The sequence below is a fragment of the Oncorhynchus nerka genome, linkage group LG7, assembly GCF_034236695.1.
Source record: "Oncorhynchus nerka isolate Pitt River linkage group LG7, Oner_Uvic_2.0, whole genome shotgun sequence".
NCBI classification, from domain to species: Eukaryota; Metazoa; Chordata; class Actinopteri; order Salmoniformes; family Salmonidae; genus Oncorhynchus; species Oncorhynchus nerka.
In genome coordinates, this window is record NC_088402.1 from 12580182 (window position 1) to 12598497 (window position 18316).

Here is an 18316-nt window from a genome sequence, read left to right on the forward strand (position 1 = left end):
AAGAGGGCAGGAGTTGCCATGAGCGAGTTTAGCACAACCAGCGGATAGGCTGAAGAACAGTGAGAGAGAGAGAGCAATCCCATTGGCTAGCGGAGTGAGGTCACACGCAGACTCCGGAGTGGCATGCCGTTAGAAATCAGTCAGATACCGCTGCTCACAGCACATGCTGTGTGTGTGTGTGTATATTTGTGTGTAAGGTGTGTGTGTGTGTGTGTGTGTATATTTGTGTGTAAGGTGTGTGTGTGTGTATATTTGTGTGTAAGGTGCATGCATCCATACCTTACTGTGGGGGTCTGCAAACATCCTGGTGAAAATCTCACACAACCTCTTCAGCTCCACACGACTGTAGACACACACACACACACACACACACAGAGGTGAATACAGCTGTGCTAGCATGTATTCAATCGGATAAACTTTCTCGACTGCATTGTGATAGGCCGCCAGGTGAAACCCTGCGTTGTGATAGGCTGACCTGAGGGTGCGTTGATTCTTCAGTAGAGCCTGTAGACCCAGAAGCCCCTCCTTCCTCTCCGACCAGTTGGCACTGGCACAGCGGTTCAACACCTGGGTTACAAAGGGTTAAAGGACCGATGACAATAACCTAAATAAATAAATGATTCAATCTCCAGCCAGGAATCTAAACCAAGCACATGAGGGGGGGTTATCTGAACAAAAAGTGCTCAAAATGATTGGAGTAAGGGCATGTTATTTGCATATTGTGACGGCCCTGAAATGTCCTGAACCGTCTGAACCCTCCCAAACCAACAGGAGAAACCAATGTTTTTCTCTGGTAGGCACAACCTACCTGGCCACCCCTATAAATAATAACCTCAAGTCAAAACAGTTACATTATGGTGCCAATAAATCACCGATTTAATTCCAAATGGTTTGTGTTTCTGACCTCGGCCACGTCTTCAGTCTGTCTCATGTACGTAGGGATGACTCCTCCGTTCCTGGAGCTGTAGGAGCGGTCTGAGCAGGCGCTAGACGCGTCACTGTTAGCATCATCATCCGAATACATCCCATAGTTCTCATAGCGACGCCGCGCTGGCTTCTTCTACAGGGGGGAGTGAGAAACATACTTGCCCTTTTTGTAACATGTACACATACAACATTACACAGAAATGTGCAGACAGACAAGACAGTAACACACGTAGTTAGAGAAGCTGACCTTGGATGTTATGTCTCCCAACAGCTGTCAGCGTTAAACAGAGGAAACATGGGTTAGTCCCCACGACAGAGGAACCGGGGGTTAGTCCCCACGACAGAGGAACCGGGGGTTAGTCCCCACGACAGAGGAACCGGGGGTTAGTCACCACGACAGAGGAACCGGGGGTTAGTCACCACGACAGAGGAACCGGGGGTTAGTCCCCACGACAGAGGAACCGGGGGTTAGTCCCCACGACAGAGGACCGGGGGTTAGTCCCCACGACAGAGGACCCGGGGGTTAGTCCCCACGACAGAGGCACCGGGGGTTAGTCACCACTACAGAGGAACCGGGGGTTAGTCACCACTACAGAGGAACCGGGGGTTAGTCACCACGACAGAGGAACCGGGGGTTAGTCCCCACGACAGAGGAACCGGGGGTTAGTCCCCACGACAGAGGAACCGGGGGTTAGTCCCCACGACAGAGGAACCAACGACAGAGGAACCAGGGGTTAGTTCCCACGACAGAGGAACCAGGGGTTAGTCCCCAGTCCCCACAACAGTAAGTACAGTGGTATTCAGACCTTTTCAACAGGGACCCCATGTTTTCCACCATAGCCCAAATCTAACGACAGAACCTTCAAATCTGTACATTTCCATTTTTACATCAACAAATAACCTCCAATTCATTACATTTTCATCTAGGTTATTAAAATGTAAATAACTTCACTAGGGGTCGCGACCCCGGCTTTGAATACCACCTTGAGTTAGTGTGTGTGTGTGTGTGTACCAGGGCGTCAGCGAGGGCCTCCTCTATATCAGACCCAGTGAGGACTCTCATGGTGCTGACTGACGATGACAGATGGCTGGATTGACTGATACTGTACCCTGCCCCTGGAGGGAGGAGAGAGACGCACGTTATAGATGCAGTCAAACACACAATCCCTTCCAACGTCATCCAACAACCTTCTTCCTACCCTCACCCCCTCTTACCTCATCCCTCTTTCCCTCCCTCACCCCCTCTTACCTCAATCCCTCTTTCCCTCCCTCACCCCCTCTTACCTCATCCCTCTTTCCCTCCCTCACCCCCTCTTACCTCATCCCTCTTTCCCTCCCTTACCCCTCTTTCCCTCCCTCACCCCCTCTTACCTCATCCCTCTTTCCCTCCCTTACCCCCTCTTACCGCGTCCCTCTTTCCCTCCCTCACCCCCTCTTTCCCTCCCTTACCCCCTCTTACCTCATCCCTCTTTCCCTCCCTTACCCCCTCTTTCCCTCCCTTACCCCTCTTACCTCATCTCCCTTACCCCCTCTTACCCGCGTCCCTCTTTCCCTCCCTCACCCCCTCTTACCGCGTCCCTCTTTCCCTCCCTCACCCCTCTTTCTCTCCCTCACCCATTCTCTCCCACCTCCTCATCCACCCCCTAACCTCACCTCACCCACCCCCACAAACCTCTTCCCTGCCTCACCCATTCTCTCCCACCTCCTCATCCACCCCCTAACCTCACCTCACCCACCCCCACCAACCTCTTCCCTCCCTCCCTCCCTCACCCATTCTCTCCCAACTCATCCACCGACCTCACCCACACCCTTCCACCAGATCAGACCTCCCTCCGACCTCCCCGATCACAAACCCCCCAGCTAGATGGTATGGTGAATAAATAACCAAATGAACCTTGACCCCAAGAGCTGTGAACTTCCATGCAAAGCATGATGGGAGTAAACAAGCAAACAAACAAACATACATGGAGGACACTGTGCGGGGGCATGTCCGTGTCGATGGGAGGCGGGGATTAAAATCAGGAAAATCGATGAGCGAGGGAAGACATAGCTACAAATGCATCGTCGGAATGGAGACAAAATGGTTGTCGCGGCAACTGAACGGGGTGGCGGAAGCTTGAGGTCCAGGAAGAGGCGATGAAGGAGAACAAAGAAAAATAACGAGAAGATCTAGAGAACGGAAAAGAGAAGGGAATCAAGAAGATGGAGAGAGAGAGAGAGAGAGAGAGAGAGAGGTACTCATTGTTCACCTGCGGCCCCTAAAGCGTCGGCGGTGTGGAGAGCTCCGGTGGAGCGAGAGTAGTGGCGCGATGCTGCAACCATCAACGACACACACACACACGTAGAAACACAGACACACGTAGAAACACCCCGCCCCCCACGCACCGTTAAAACACACACTACGTGTGAGAGAAAGTGAGACCCAGAACCATGCAGCAACTCTGTGTGTGTGTGTGTGTGAGGTTAGTAGCCCTCTAAGAGTTCTACTTCCCTACAGCGGCTGACAGTATTCCATCAGCTAGCCCAGGTTGTCTAAACGGCTGGGAATAATCTACCTTAGAGTTGAGGCATGCTCCCTGCACTGCTGGTCTGGGTACGCAATCTACAGTGTAATGACGACCTCCAAAGCCTCCACAGTGTAATATCGACCTCCAAAACCTCTACCTCTAGTCTAATAACGACCTCCAAAGCCTCTACAGTCTAATAACGACCTCCAAATCCTCTACAGTCTAATAACGACCTCCAAATCCTCTACAGTCTAATAACGACCTCCAAAGCCTCTACAGTCTAATATCGACCTCCAAATCCTCTACAGTCTAATAACGACCTCCAAAGCCTCTACAGTCTAATAACGACCTCCAAAACCTCTACAGTCTAATATCGACCTCCAAAGCCTCTACCTCTAGTCTAATATCGACCTCCAAAGCCTCTACAGTCTAATAACGACCTCCAAATCCTCTACAGTCTAATAACGACCTCCAAATCCTCTACAGTCTAATAACGACCTCCAAATCCTCTACAGTCTAATAACGACCTCCAAATCCTCTACAGTCTAATAACGACCTCCAAAGCCTCTACAGTCTAATATCGACCTCCAAAGCCTCTACAGTCTAATATCGACCTCCAAAGCCTCTACCTCTAGTCTAATATCGACCTCCAAAGCCTCTACCTCTAGTCTAATAACGACCTCCAAAGCCTCTACCTCTAGTCTAATAACGACCTCCAAAGCCTCTACAGTCTAATAACGACCTCCAAAGCCTCTACAGTCTAATAACGACCTCCAAAGCCTCTACAGTCTAATAACGACCTCCAAAGCCTCTACAGTCTAATAACGACCTCCAAAGCCTCTACAGTCTAATAACGACCTCCAAAGCCTCTACAGTCTAATAACGCCTCTACAGTCTAATAACGGACCTCCAAAGCCTCTACAGTCTAATAACGACCTCCAAAGCCTCTACAGTCTAATAACGACCTCCAAAGCCTCTACAGTCTAATAACGACCTCCAAAGCCTCTACAGTCTAATAACGACCTCCAAAGCCTCTACAGTCTAATATCGACCTCCAAAGCCTCTACAGTCTAATATCGACCTCCAAAGCCTCTACAGTCTAATATCGACCTCCAAAGCCTCTACAGTCTAATAACGACCTCCAAAGCCTCTACAGTCTAATAACGACCTCCAAAGGCTCTACAGTCTAATATCGACCTCCAAAGCCTCTAGTCTAATATCGACCTCCAAAACCTCTACCTCTAGTCTAATAACGACCTCCAAAGCCTCTACCTCTACAGTCTAATAACGACCTCCAAAGCCTCTACAGTCTAATAACGACCTCCAAAGGCTCTACAGTCTAATAACGACCTCCAAAGCCTCTACTCTAATATCGACCTCCAAAACCTCTACCTCTAGTCTAATATCGACCTCCAAAACCTCTACCTCTAATCTAATAACGACCTCCAAAGCCTCTACCTCTACAGTCTAATATCGACCTCCAAAGCCTCTACAGTCTAATATCGACCTCCAAAGCCTCTACAGTCTAATAACGACCTCCAAAGCCTCTACAGTCTAATAACGACCTCCAAAGCCTCTACAGTCTAATAACGACCTCCAAAGCCTCTACAGTCTAATATCGACCTCCAAAACCTCTACAGTCTAATATCGACCTCCAAAGCCTCTACCTCTAGTCTAATATCGACCTCCAAAGCCTCTACCTCTAGTCTAATAACGACCTCCAAAGCCTCTACCTCTAGTCTAATAACGACCTCCAAAGCCTCTACAGTCTAATAACGACCTCCAAAGCCTCTACAGTCTAATAACGACCTCCAAAGCCTCTACAGCCTCTCTAATAACGACCTCCAAAGCCTCTACAGTCTAATAACGACCTCCAAAGCCTCTACAGTCTAATAACGACCTCCAAAGCCTCTACAGTCTAATAACGACCTCCAAAGCCTCTACAGTCTAATAACGACCTCCAAAGCCTCTACAGTCTAATAACGACCTCCAAAGCCTCTACAGTCTAATAACGACCTCCAAAGCCTCTACAGTCTAATAACGACCTCCAAAGCCTCTACAGTCTAATAACGACCTCCAAAGCCTCTACAGTCTAATATCGACCTCCAAAACCTCTACCTCTAGTCTAATAACGACCTCCAAAGCCTCTACCTCTACAGTCTAATAACGACGTCCAAAGCCTCTACAGTCTAATAACGACCTCCAAAGGCTCTACAGTCTAATAACGACCTCCAAAGGCTCTACAGTCTAATAACGACCTCCAAAGCCTCTACAGTCTAATATCGACCTCCAAAGCCTATAGTCTAATATCGACCTCCAAAACCTCTACCTCTAGTCTAATATCGACCTCCAAAACCTCTACCTCTAGTCTAATATCGACCTCCAAAACCTCTACCTCTAATCTAATAACGACCTCCAAAGCCTCTACCTCTACAGTCTAATATCGACCTCCAAAGCCTCTACAGTCTAATATCGACCTCCAAAGCCTCTACAGTCTAATAACGACCTCCAAAGCCTCTACAGTCTAATATCGACCTCCAAAGCCTCTACAGTCTAATATCGACCTCCAAAGCCTCTACAGTCTAATATCGACCTCCAAAGCCTCTAGTCTAATATCGACCTCCAAAGCCTCTACCTCTACAGTCTAATATCAACCTCCAAAGCCTCTACAGTCTAATAACGACCTCCAAAGCCTCTACAGTCTAATAACGACCTCCAAAACCTCTACAGTCTAATAACGACCTCCAAAACCTCTACAGTCTAATAACGACCTCCAAAACCTCTACAGTCTAATAACGACCTCCAAAACCTCTACAGTCTAATAACGACCTCCAAAGCCTCCAGTCTAATAACGACCTCCAAAGCCTCCAGTCTAATAACGACCTCCAAAGCCTCCAGTCTAATAACGACCTCCAAAGCCTCTACAGTCTAATAACGACCTCCAAAACCTCTACAGTCTAATAACGACCTCCAAAGCCTCTACAGTCTAATAACGACCTCCAAAGCCTCCACAGTCTAATAACGACCTCCAAAGCCTCTACAGTCTAATAACGACCTCCAAAGCCTCCACCTAGTCTAATAACGACCTCCAAAGCCTCTACAGTCTAATAACGACCTCCAAAGCCTCTACCTCCACAGTCTAATATCGACCTCCAAAACCTCTACCTCTACAGTCTAATAACGACCTCCAAAGCCTCTACCTCTACAGTCTAATAACGACCTCCAAAGCCTCTACAGTGTAATAACGACCTCCAAAGCCTCTACAGTGTAATAACGACCTCCAAAGCCTCTACAGTGTAATAACGACCTCCAAAGCCTCTACAGTGTAATAACGACCTCCAAAGCCTCTACAGTGTAATAACGACCTCCAAAGCCTCTACAGTGTAATATCGACCTCCAAAGCCTCTAGTCTAATATCGACCTCCAAAGCCTCTAGTCTAATATCGACCTCCAAAGCCTCTAGTCTAATATCGACCTCCAAAGCCTCTAGTCTAATATCGACCTCCAAAGCCTCTAGTCTAATAACGACCTCCAAAGCCTCTACCTTTACAGTCTAATAACGACCTCCAAAGCCTCTACCTCTACAGTCTAATAACGACCTCCAAAGCCTCTACAGTCTAATAACGACCTCCAAAGCCTCTACAGTCTAATAACGACCTCCAAAGCCTCTACAGTGTAATAACGACCTCCAAAGGCTCTAGTCTAACATCGACCTCCAAAGGCTCTAGTCTAACATCGACCTCCAAAGGCTCTAGTCTAACATCGACCTCCAAAGGCTCTAGTCTAACATCGACCTCCAAAGGCTCTAGTCTAACATCGACCTCCAAAGCCTCTAGTCTAATATCGACCTCCAAAGCCTAGCATGTGTTGACGTTGGATCAAATGTATGCAAGGTGGTCAGTTTTGTTGTTCCATAATGATGGTTTTGTTCATGTTTTAAAACGTGGTGTCAATGATGTGTGTGTGTGTGTGTGTGTGTGTGTGTGGGATTACATGGTGTCGATGATGTGTGTGTGTGTTACTCACCCAGAGGTGTAAAGGAACGCACAGGGCTGGTGTCTCTGCTGCTCTCTCTGCTGGCCTCCCTACTGCAGCCCTGACTCATACTGGGCCGAGGAATACGACTGCCCCGAGCTGCGGTACCATGATAATATACCGAGGGGGGGGGGGCAAGAGGGTAATAAGGGAAGCAGAAAGAGAGACAGAGAGGACAAAGGAGAAAAGGAAAGAGATAGAGCAAGAGAGAGAGAGTGGGGAGGAGAGAGAGACCGATAGAGTGACACTGATAGACAGGACTGAATAAGTGCACAGCTCTTCTGGCTCGATGGGTGAGTCTCAATAATGTACAGGGTGTTACAGAGAAAGCCACAGACTGTTGAGACACAGCCCTAGAGAGCACAGGACTGCTAGGCTCTGAAATGACACGTTTCACCCTAGGCTTGGGCAGTATACCGGCTATTTGGAAATAGCCACCGGATAGTATTTCATCAAAAACTATTTATTTAATGTTTTTATTTCATTTTATTTGTAGCTACTTTTAAAGTAAATACCTGCAGTCAACTTGTACAATATGTTATTATTGTTGGTTTACATTCACACAACGAGACCGGAGTCTTGTGAGTCACTTCCTGTTAGGCAGCATGCGCCAGGTGATCTAGTTACAGTATAGAAATCACAACTAAAATGTTAGCCAGCTCGATATCCTATAGATATTCAGTCAACTGTCTACAATGAGCTAAATGCTCTGCAGTTGTACAATGGGTTTGCTAATTTAGTAGCTAGTTAGCTTCTTGCAAAATCAAGCTTCTCTTGGTAACAGCAGAGAATCAACAGCCTTGCTGTTTAATATTTGTTATGTGCAGCAAACTGTGAGTAGCATTTTTTTTGTTAATTGTATAACTTTATGAGCTGGGATGTCTGTTCTGCAAATAGTTTATGCCAGAGACTGCATAAGATGTTCGCAATGTGCTCGTTAGCATTTGCTATGTGATTTTACAACTATCTGTTAGCATTCTTAACCTTTCGGTTTACAGAGGCTCAGTCAGTGGGGTTTGAAAATAGAGCTTCCTGTCCAATGCCAGTATGAAATCTGGATACTGCCCAAGCCTACTGCTTGTTTTACACACACACACACACACACACACACACACACACACACACACACACACACACACACACGAGGAGGAAATGAGAAACAGATGAAGGAGGGGGATGAGGGGGGAGGATGTGTTTTTATCCAATAAGCATCATGCTCATCCTGACTGTTCATTGGCCAGAGCCAGGACACCCATGCACCAATCAGAGTTAACCACAGCCTAAGGAAGCGTAATGGGGAACCAATGAAGCTTCACCGATCCTATGATGCGTCATTCACATCTGCGGCCAATTGGTTAGTGGCAAAATGCAAATTGTCACCACGATTACCATGGCAACCCATCGCCATGACACACAGCCATGGGTTCAGAGGTTAGAGGAGGATTCTGGTATTTTGAGGCGGTGAGCAACAGCCTGACATAATGGTATGAGAGAGATGGAGGGGGATGGAGAGAGTGAGATGAGTGTTGGCGAGAGAGGTGGAGGGACGGACAGATGTATTTCGAGAGACATGAAGATGGAGGATGTATATAGAGACATGAAGATGGAGGATGTATATAGAGACATGAAGATGGAGGATGTATATATAGACATGAAGATAGAGGATGTATATAGAGACATGAAGATGGAGGATGTATATATAGAGACATGAAGATGGAGGATGTATATAGATGGAGGATGTATATAGAGACATGAAGATGGAGGATGTATATAGATGGAGGATGTATATAGAGAGACATGAAGATGGAGGATGTATAAAGAGAGACATGAAGATGGAGGATGTATATAGAGAGACATGAAGATGGAGGATGTATATAGAGAGACATGAAGATGGAGGATGTATATAGAGAGACATGAAGATGGAGGATGTATATAGATGGAGGATGTATATAGAGACATGAAGATGGAGGATGTATATAGATGGAGGATGTATATATAGAGACATGAAGATGGAGGATGTATATAGAGAGACATGAAGATGGAGGATGTATATATAGACATGAAGATGGAGGATGTATATATAGACATGAAGATGGAGGATGTATATAGAGACATGAAGATGGAGGATGTATATATAGACATGAAGATGGAGGATGTATATATAGACATGAAGATGGAGGATGTATATATAGAGACATGAAGATGGAGGATGTATATAGATGGAGGATGTATATAGAGACATGAAGATGGAGGATGTATATAGATGGAGGATGTATATATAGAGACATGAAGATGGAGGATGTATAAAGAGAGACATGAAGATGGAGGATGTATATAGAGAGACATGAAGATGGAGGATGTATATAGAGAGACATGAAGATGGAGGATGTATATATAGAGACATGAAGATGGAGGATGTATATAGAGAGACATGAAGATGGAGGATGTATATAGATGGAGGATGTATATAGAGACATGAAGATGGAGGATGTATATAGATGGAGGATGTATATATAGAGACATGAAGATGGAGGATGTATATAGAGAGACATGAAGATGGAGGATGTATATATAGACATGAAGATGGAGGATGTATATATAGACATGAAGATGGAGGATGTATATATAGACATGAAGATGGAGGATGTATATATAGACATGAAGATGGAGGATGTATATATAGACATGAAGATGGAGGATGTATATATAGACATGAAGATGGAGGATGTATATATAGACATGAAGATGGAGGATGTATATAGAGACATGAAGATGGAGGATGTATATAGGTGGAGGATGTATATATAGAGACATGAAGATGGAGGATGTATATAGAGAGACATGAAGATGGAGGATGTATATATAGAGACATGAAGATGGAGGATGTATATAGAGACATGAAGATGGAGGATGTATATATAGACATGAAGATAGAGGATGTATATAGAGACATGAAGATGGAGGATGTATATATAGAGACATGAAGATGGAGGATGTATATAGATGGAGGATGTATATAGAGACATGAAGATGGAGGATGTATATAGATGGAGGATGTATATATAGAGACATGAAGATGGAGGATGTATATAGAGAGACATGAAGATGGAGGATGTATATAGAGAGACATGAAGATGGAGGATGTATATAGAGAGACATGAAGATGGAGGATGTATATATAGAGACATGAAGATGGAGGATGTATATAGAGACATGAAGATGGAGGATGTATATAGATGGAGGATGTATATATAGAGACATGAAGATGGAGGATGTATATAGAGAGACATGAAGATGGAGGATGTATATAGAGACATGAAGATGGAGGATGTATATATAGACATGAAGATGGAGGATGTATATAGAGACATGAAGATGGAGGATGTATATAGAGACATGAAGATGGAGGATGTATATATAGACATGAAGATGGAGGATGTATATATAGACATGAAGATGGAGGATGTATATAGAGACATGAAGATGGAGGATGTATATAGAGACATGAAGATGGAGGATGTATATAGATGGAGGATGTATATAGAGACATGAAGATGGAGGATGTATATAGATGGAGGATGTATATATAGAGACATGAAGATGGAGGATGTATATATAGACATGAAGATGGAGGATGTATATAGAGACATGAAGATGGAGGATGTATATAGAGACATGAAGATGGAGGATGTATATATAGAGACATGAAGATGGAGGATGTATAGAGATATGAAGATGGACATGTATATAGATGGAGGATGTATATATAGACATGAAGATGGAGGATGTATATATAGACATGAAGATGGAGGATGTATATAGAGACATGAAGATGGAGGATGAAGATGGAGGATGTATATAGAGACATGAAGATGGAGGATGTATATATGAAGATGGAGACATGAAGATGGAGGATGTATATATAGACATGAAGATGGAGGATGTATATATAGACATGAAGATGGAGGATGTATATAGAGACATGAAGATGGAGGATGTATATAGATGGAGGATGTATATAGAGACATGAAGATGGAGGATGTATATATAGACATGAAGATGGAGGATGTATATAGAGACATGAAGATGGAGGATGTATATAGAGACATGAAGATGGAGGATGTATATAGAGACATGAAGATGGAGGATGTATATAGAGACATGAAGATGGAGGATGTATATAGAGACATGAAGATGGAGGATGTATATAGAGACATGAAGATGGAGGATGTATATAGAGACATGAAGATGGAGGATGTATATAGAGACATGAAGATGGAGGATGTATATATAGAGACATGAAGATGGAGGATGTATATAGAGACATGAAGATGGAGGATGTATATAGAGAGACATGAAGATGGAGGGGTGGAGGATGTACAGTGGGGCAAAAAAGTATTTAGTCAGCCACCAATTGTGCAAGTTCCCTCCATCTATATACATCCCTCCATCTATATACATCCCTCCACCCCTCCATCTATATACATCCCTCCGCCTATATACATGCCTCCCCCTCTCCATCTATATACATCCCTCCATCTATATACATCCCTCCATCTATATACATCCCTCCACCTATATACATCCCTCCACCTCTCCATCTATATACATCCCTCCACCTATATACATCCCTCCACCTATATACATCCCTCCACCTATATACATCCCTCCACCTATATACATCTCTCCACCTATATACATCCCTCCACCTATATACATCCCTCCACCTATATACATCCCTCCACCTATATACATCCCTCCAGTCACAAAGTATTGAGAAACTTTTGTTATTGACCAAATACTTATTTTCCACCATAATTTGCAAATTCATTAATTTAAAATCCTACAATGTGATTTTCTGGAATTTTCCCCCTCATTTTGTCTGTCATAGTTGAAGTGTATCTATGATGAAAATTACAGGCCTTTTTAAGTGGGAGAACTTGCACAATTGGTGGCTGACTAAATACTTTTTTTGCCTCACTGTATATTAGATGGAGAGGTGGAGGGATGTATATACACTGCTCAAAAAAATAAAGGGAACACTTAAACAACACAATGTAACTCCAAGTCAATCACACTTCTGTGAAATCAAACTGTCCACTTAGGAAGCAACACTGATTGACAATAAATGTCACATGCTGTTGTGCAAATGGAATAGACAACAGGTGGAAATTATAGGCAATTAGCAAGACACCCCCAATAAAGGAGTGGTTCTGCAGGTGGTGACCACAGACCACTTCTCAGTTCCTATTCTTCCTGGCTGATGTTTTGGTCACTTTTGAATGCTGGCGGTGCTTTCACTCTAGTGGTAGCATGAGACGGAGTGGCTCAGGTAGTGCAGCTCATCCAGGATGGTACATCAATGCGAGCTGTGGCAAGAAGGTTTGCTGGGTCTGTCAGCGTAGTGTCAAGAGCATGGAGGCGCTACCAGGAGACAGGCCAGTACATCAGGAGACGTGGAGGAGGCCGTAGGAGGGCAACAACCCAGCAGCAGGACCGCTACCTCCGCCTTTGTGCAAGGAAGAGCAGGAGGAGCACTGCCAGAGCCCTGCAAAATTACCTCCAGCAGGCCACAAATGTGCATGTGTCTGCTCAAACGGTCAGAAACAGACTCCATGAGGGTGGTATGAGGGCCCAACATCCACTGGTGGGGGTTGTGCTTACAGCCCAACACCGTGCAGGACGTTTGGCATTTGCCAAAGAACACCAAGATTGGCAAATTCGCCACTGGCGCCCTGTGCTCTTCACAGATGAAAGCAGGTTCACACTGAGCACGTGACAGACGTGACAGAGTCTGGAGACGCCGTGGAGAACGTTCTGCTGCCTGCAACATCCTCCAGCATGACCGGTTTGGCGGTGGGTCAGTCATGGTGTGGGATGGCATTTCTTTGGGGGGCCGCACAGCCCTCCATATGCTCGCCAGAGGTAGCCTGACTGCCATTAGGTACCGAGATGAGATCCTCAGACCCCTTGTGAGACCATATGCTGGTGCGGTTGGCCCTGAGTTCCTCCTAATGCAAGACAATGCTAGACCTCATGTGGCTGGAGTGTGTCAGCAGTTCCTGCAAGAGGAAGGCATTGATGCTATGGACTGGCCCGCCCGTTCCCCAGACCTGAATCCAATTGAGCACATCTGGGACATCATGTCTCGCTCCATCCACCAACGCCACGTTGCACCACAGACTGTCCAGGAGTTGGTGGATGCTTTAGTCCAGGTCTGGGAGGAGATCCCTCAGGAGACCATCCGCCACCTCATCAGGAGCATGCACAGGCGTTGTAGGGAGGTCATACAGGCACGTGGAGGCCACACACACTACTGAGCCTCATTTTGACTTGTTTTAAGGACATTACATCAAAGTTGGATCAGCCTGTAGTGTGGTTTTCCACTTTAATTTTGAGTGTGACTCCAAATCCAGACCTCCATGGGTTGATCAATTTGATTTCCATTGATAATTTCTGTGTGATTTTGTTGTCAGCACATTCAACTATGTAAAGAAAAAAAGTATTTAATAAGAATATTTCATTCATTCAGATCTAGGATGTGTTATTTTAGTGTTCCCTTTATTTTTTTGAGCAGTGTAGATGGAGAGGTGGAGGGATGTATATAGATGGAGGGATGTATATAGGTGGAGGGATGTATATAGATGGAGGGATGTATATAGATGGAGGGATGTATATAGATGGAGGGATGTATATAGATGGAGGGATGTATATAGGTGGAGGGATGTATATAGATGGAGGGATGTATATAGATGGAGGGATGTATATAGGTGGAGGGATGTATATAGATGGAGGGATGTATATAGGTGGAGGGATGTATATAGATGGAGGGATGTATATAGATGGAGGGATGTATATAGGTGGAGGGATGTATATAGATGGAGGGATGTATATAGGTGGAGGGATGTATATAGATGGAGGGATGTATATAGATGGAGGGATGTATATAGGTGGAGGGATGTATATAGATGGAGGGATGTATATAGGTGGAGGGATGTATATAGATGGAGGGATGTATATAGGTGGAGGGATGTATATAGATGGAGGGATGTATATAGGTGGAGGGATGTATATAGGTGGAGGGATGTATATAGATGGAGGGATGTATATAGTGGAGGGATGTATATAGATGGAGGGATGTATATAGGTGGAGGGATGTATATAGATGGAGGGATGTATATAGATGGAGGGATGTATATAGGTGGAGGGATGTATATAGATGGAGGGATGTATATAGGTGGAGGGATGTATATAGGTGGAGGGATGTATATAGATGGAGGGATGTATATAGGTGGAGGGATGTATATAGATGGAGGGATGTATATAGATGGAGGGATGTGTATAGATGGAGGGATGGAGGATGTATATAGGTGGAGGGATGTATATAGATGGAGGGATGGAGGATGTATATAGATGGAGGGATGTATATAGATGGAGAGGTGGAGGGATGTATATAGATGGAGGGATGTATATAGATGGAGGGATGTGTATAGATGGAGGGATGTGTATAGATGGAGGGATGGAGGATGTATATAGATGGAGGGATGGAGGGATGTGTATAGATGGAGGGATGTATATAGATGGAGGGATGGAGGATGTATATAGATGGAGGGATGTATATAGATGGAGGGATGGAGGGATGTGTATAGATGGAGGGATGTATATAGATGGAGGGATGTGTATAGATGGAGGGATGGAGGATGTATATAGGTGGAGGGATGTGTATAGATGGAGGGATGGAGGATGTATATAGGTGGAGGGATGGAGGATGTATATAGGTGGAGGGATATATATAGATGGAGGGATGGAGGATGTATATAGGTGGAGGGATGTGTATAGATGGAGGGATGGAGGATGTGTATAGATGGAGGGATGGAGGATGTATATAGGTGGAGGGATGTATATAGATGGAGGGATGTATATAGATGGAGGGATGTATATAGAGGGAGGGATGTATATAGATGGAGGGATGTATATAGAGGGAGGGATGTATATAGATGGAGGGATGTATATAGAGGGAGGGATGTATATAGAGGGAGGGATGTATATAGATGTATATAGAGGGAGGGATGTATATAGATGTATATAGATGGAGGGATGTATATAGATGGAGGGATGTATATAGAGGGAGGGATGTATATAGAGGGAGGGATGTATATAGAGGGAGGGATGTATATAGATGTATATAGAGGGAGGGATGTATATAGATGGAGGGTTGTATATAGATGTATATAGATGGAGGGATGTATATAGATGGAGGGATGTGTATAGATGGAGGGATGTGTATAGATGGAGGGATGGAGGATGTATATAGGTGGAGGGATGTGTATAGATGGAGGGATGGAGGATGTATATAGGTGGAGGGATGTATATAGATGGAGGGATGGAGGATGTATATAGGTGGAGGGATGTATATAGATGGAGGGATGTATATAGATGGAGGGATGTATATAGATGGAGGATGTATATAGATGGAGGATGTATATAGGTGGAGGGATGTGTATAGATGGAGGGATGGAGGATGTATATAGGTGGAGGGATGGAGGATGTATATAGGTGGAGGGATGTGTATAGATGGAGGGATGGAGGATGTATATAGATGGAGGGATGTGTATAGATGGAGGGATGGAGGATGTATATAGATGTATATAGGTGGAGGGATGTATATAGATGGAGGGATGTATATAGATGTATATAGGTGGAGGGATGTATATAGATGGAGGGATGTATATAGATGGAGGGATGTATATAGATGGAGGGATGTATATAGAGGGAGGGATGTATATAGATGTATATAGAGGGAGGGATGTATATAGATGTATATAGATGGAGGGATGTATATAGAGGGAGGGATGTATATAGAGGGAGGGATGTATATAGAGGGAGGGATGTATATAGATGTATATAGAGGGAGGGATGTATATAGATGTATATAGAGGGAGGGATGTATATAGATGTATATAGAGGGAGGGATGTATATAGATGTATATAGAGGGAGGGATGTATATAGATGGAGGGATGTATATAGAGGGAGGGATGTATATAGATGGAGGGATGTATATGGATGGAGGGGTGGAGGGATGTATATAGATGGAGGGATGGAGGGATGTATATAGATGGAGGGATGTATATAGAGGGAGGGATGTATATAGATGGAGGGATGTATATAGAGGGAGGGATGTATATAGATGGAGGGGTGGAGGGATGTATATAGATGGAGGGATGTATATAGATGGAGGGATGGAGGGATGTATATAGATGGAGGGATGTATATAGATGGAGGGATGTATATAGATGGAGGGATGGATATAGGTGGAGGGATGGATATAGGTGGAGGGATGGATATAGGTGGAGGGATGTATATAGATGGAGAGGTGGAGGGATGTATATAGGTGGAGGGATGTATATAGATGGAGGGATGTATATAGATGGAGGGGTGGAGGGATGTATATAGATGGAGGGGTGTATATAGATGGAGGGATGTATATAGATGGAGGGATGTATATAGATGGAGGATGTATATAGATGGAGGGATGGAGGGATGTATATAGGTGGAGGGATGTATATAGGTGGAGGGATGTATATAGATGGAGGGGTGGAGGGATGTATATAGCTGGAGGGATGTATATAGATGGAGGGATGTATATAGATGTATATAGATGGAGGGATGTATATAGATGTATATAGGTGGAGGGATGTATATAGGTGGAGGGATGTATATAGATGGAGGATGTATATAGATGGAGGGATGTATATAGATGGAGGATGTATATAGATGGAGGATGTATATAGATGGAGGGATGTATATAGATGGAGGATGTATATAGATGGAGGGATGGAGGGATGTATATAGATGGAGGGATGTATATAGATGGAGGATGTATATAGATGGAGGGATGGAGGGATGTATATAGATGGAGGATGTATATAGATGGAGGGGTGGAGGGATGTATATAGATGGAGGGATGTATATAGATGGAGGGATGTATATAGATGGAGGGATGTATATAGATGGAGGGATGTATATAGGTGGAGGGATGTATATAGGTGGAGGGATGTATATAGATGGAGGGGTGGAGGGATGTATATAGATGGAGGGGTGGAGGGATGTATATAGATGGAGGGATGTATATAGATGGAGGGATGTATATAGATGGAGGGATGTGATGTATATAGATGGAGGGATGTATATAGATGGAGGGGTGGAGGGATGTATATAGATGGAGGGATGTATATAGCTGGAGGGATGTATATAGATGGAGGGATGTATATAGATGGAGGGATGTATATAGATGGAGGGATGTATATAGATGGAGGGATGTATATAGATGTATATAGATGGAGGGATGTATATAGATGTATATAGATGGAGGATGTATATAGATGTATATAGATGGAGGATGTATATAGATGGAGGGGTGGAGGGATGTATATAGATGTATATAGATGGATGTATATAGATGGAGGGATGTATATAGATGGAGGGGTGGAGGGATGTATATAGAGAGACATGAAGATGAGGGGTGGAGGGATGTATATAGAGACATGAAGATGAGGGGTGGAGGGATGTATATAGAGAGACATGAAGATGAGGGGTGGAGGGATGTATATAGAGAGACATGAAGATGAGGGGTGGAGGGATGTATATAGAGACATGAAGATGAGGGGTGGAGGGACGCAGGCAGAGGTAGAGTTGTTAGAGGGATGAGTCGGAGAGTTCTTACCTCCTCTGCTCGTTGCTTTGTAGATGGAACTAACACTGGAGGGAGCTAGAGATGACAGAGGAAGGTGAGGAGAAAGAGGGAGGAAAGGAAGGAGAGGAGAAAGAGGGAGGAAAGGAAGGAGAG

General features: G+C 44.5%; 1 protein-coding gene across 29 annotated transcripts in view; it reads right to left on the reverse strand.

Annotated features, from left to right (window-relative positions):
- Positions 1–18316, reverse strand: part of LOC115124612 (CLIP-associating protein 2-like) — a 180074-nt gene that overhangs the window by 35746 nt on the left and 126012 nt on the right. For 11 of the 29 annotated variants that reach the window (XM_065020197.1, XM_065020209.1, XM_065020199.1 and 8 more), the window contains 8 exons: positions 18194–18238; positions 7461–7568; positions 3177–3239; positions 1940–2043; positions 1175–1198; positions 905–1060; positions 476–567; positions 280–343 (listed from right to left, as the gene is read on the reverse strand). In XM_065020197.1, the coding sequence (XP_064876269.1) occupies positions 280–343; positions 476–567; positions 905–1060; positions 1175–1198; positions 1940–2043; positions 3177–3239; positions 7461–7568; positions 18194–18238 (656 nt within the window). The remainder of the gene's footprint in view (positions 1–279; positions 344–475; positions 568–904; positions 1061–1174; positions 1199–1939; positions 2044–3176; positions 3240–7460; positions 7569–18193; positions 18239–18316) is intronic. The other 18 variants (XM_065020221.1, XM_065020215.1, XM_065020220.1 and 15 more) reach the window with 9 other exon arrangements.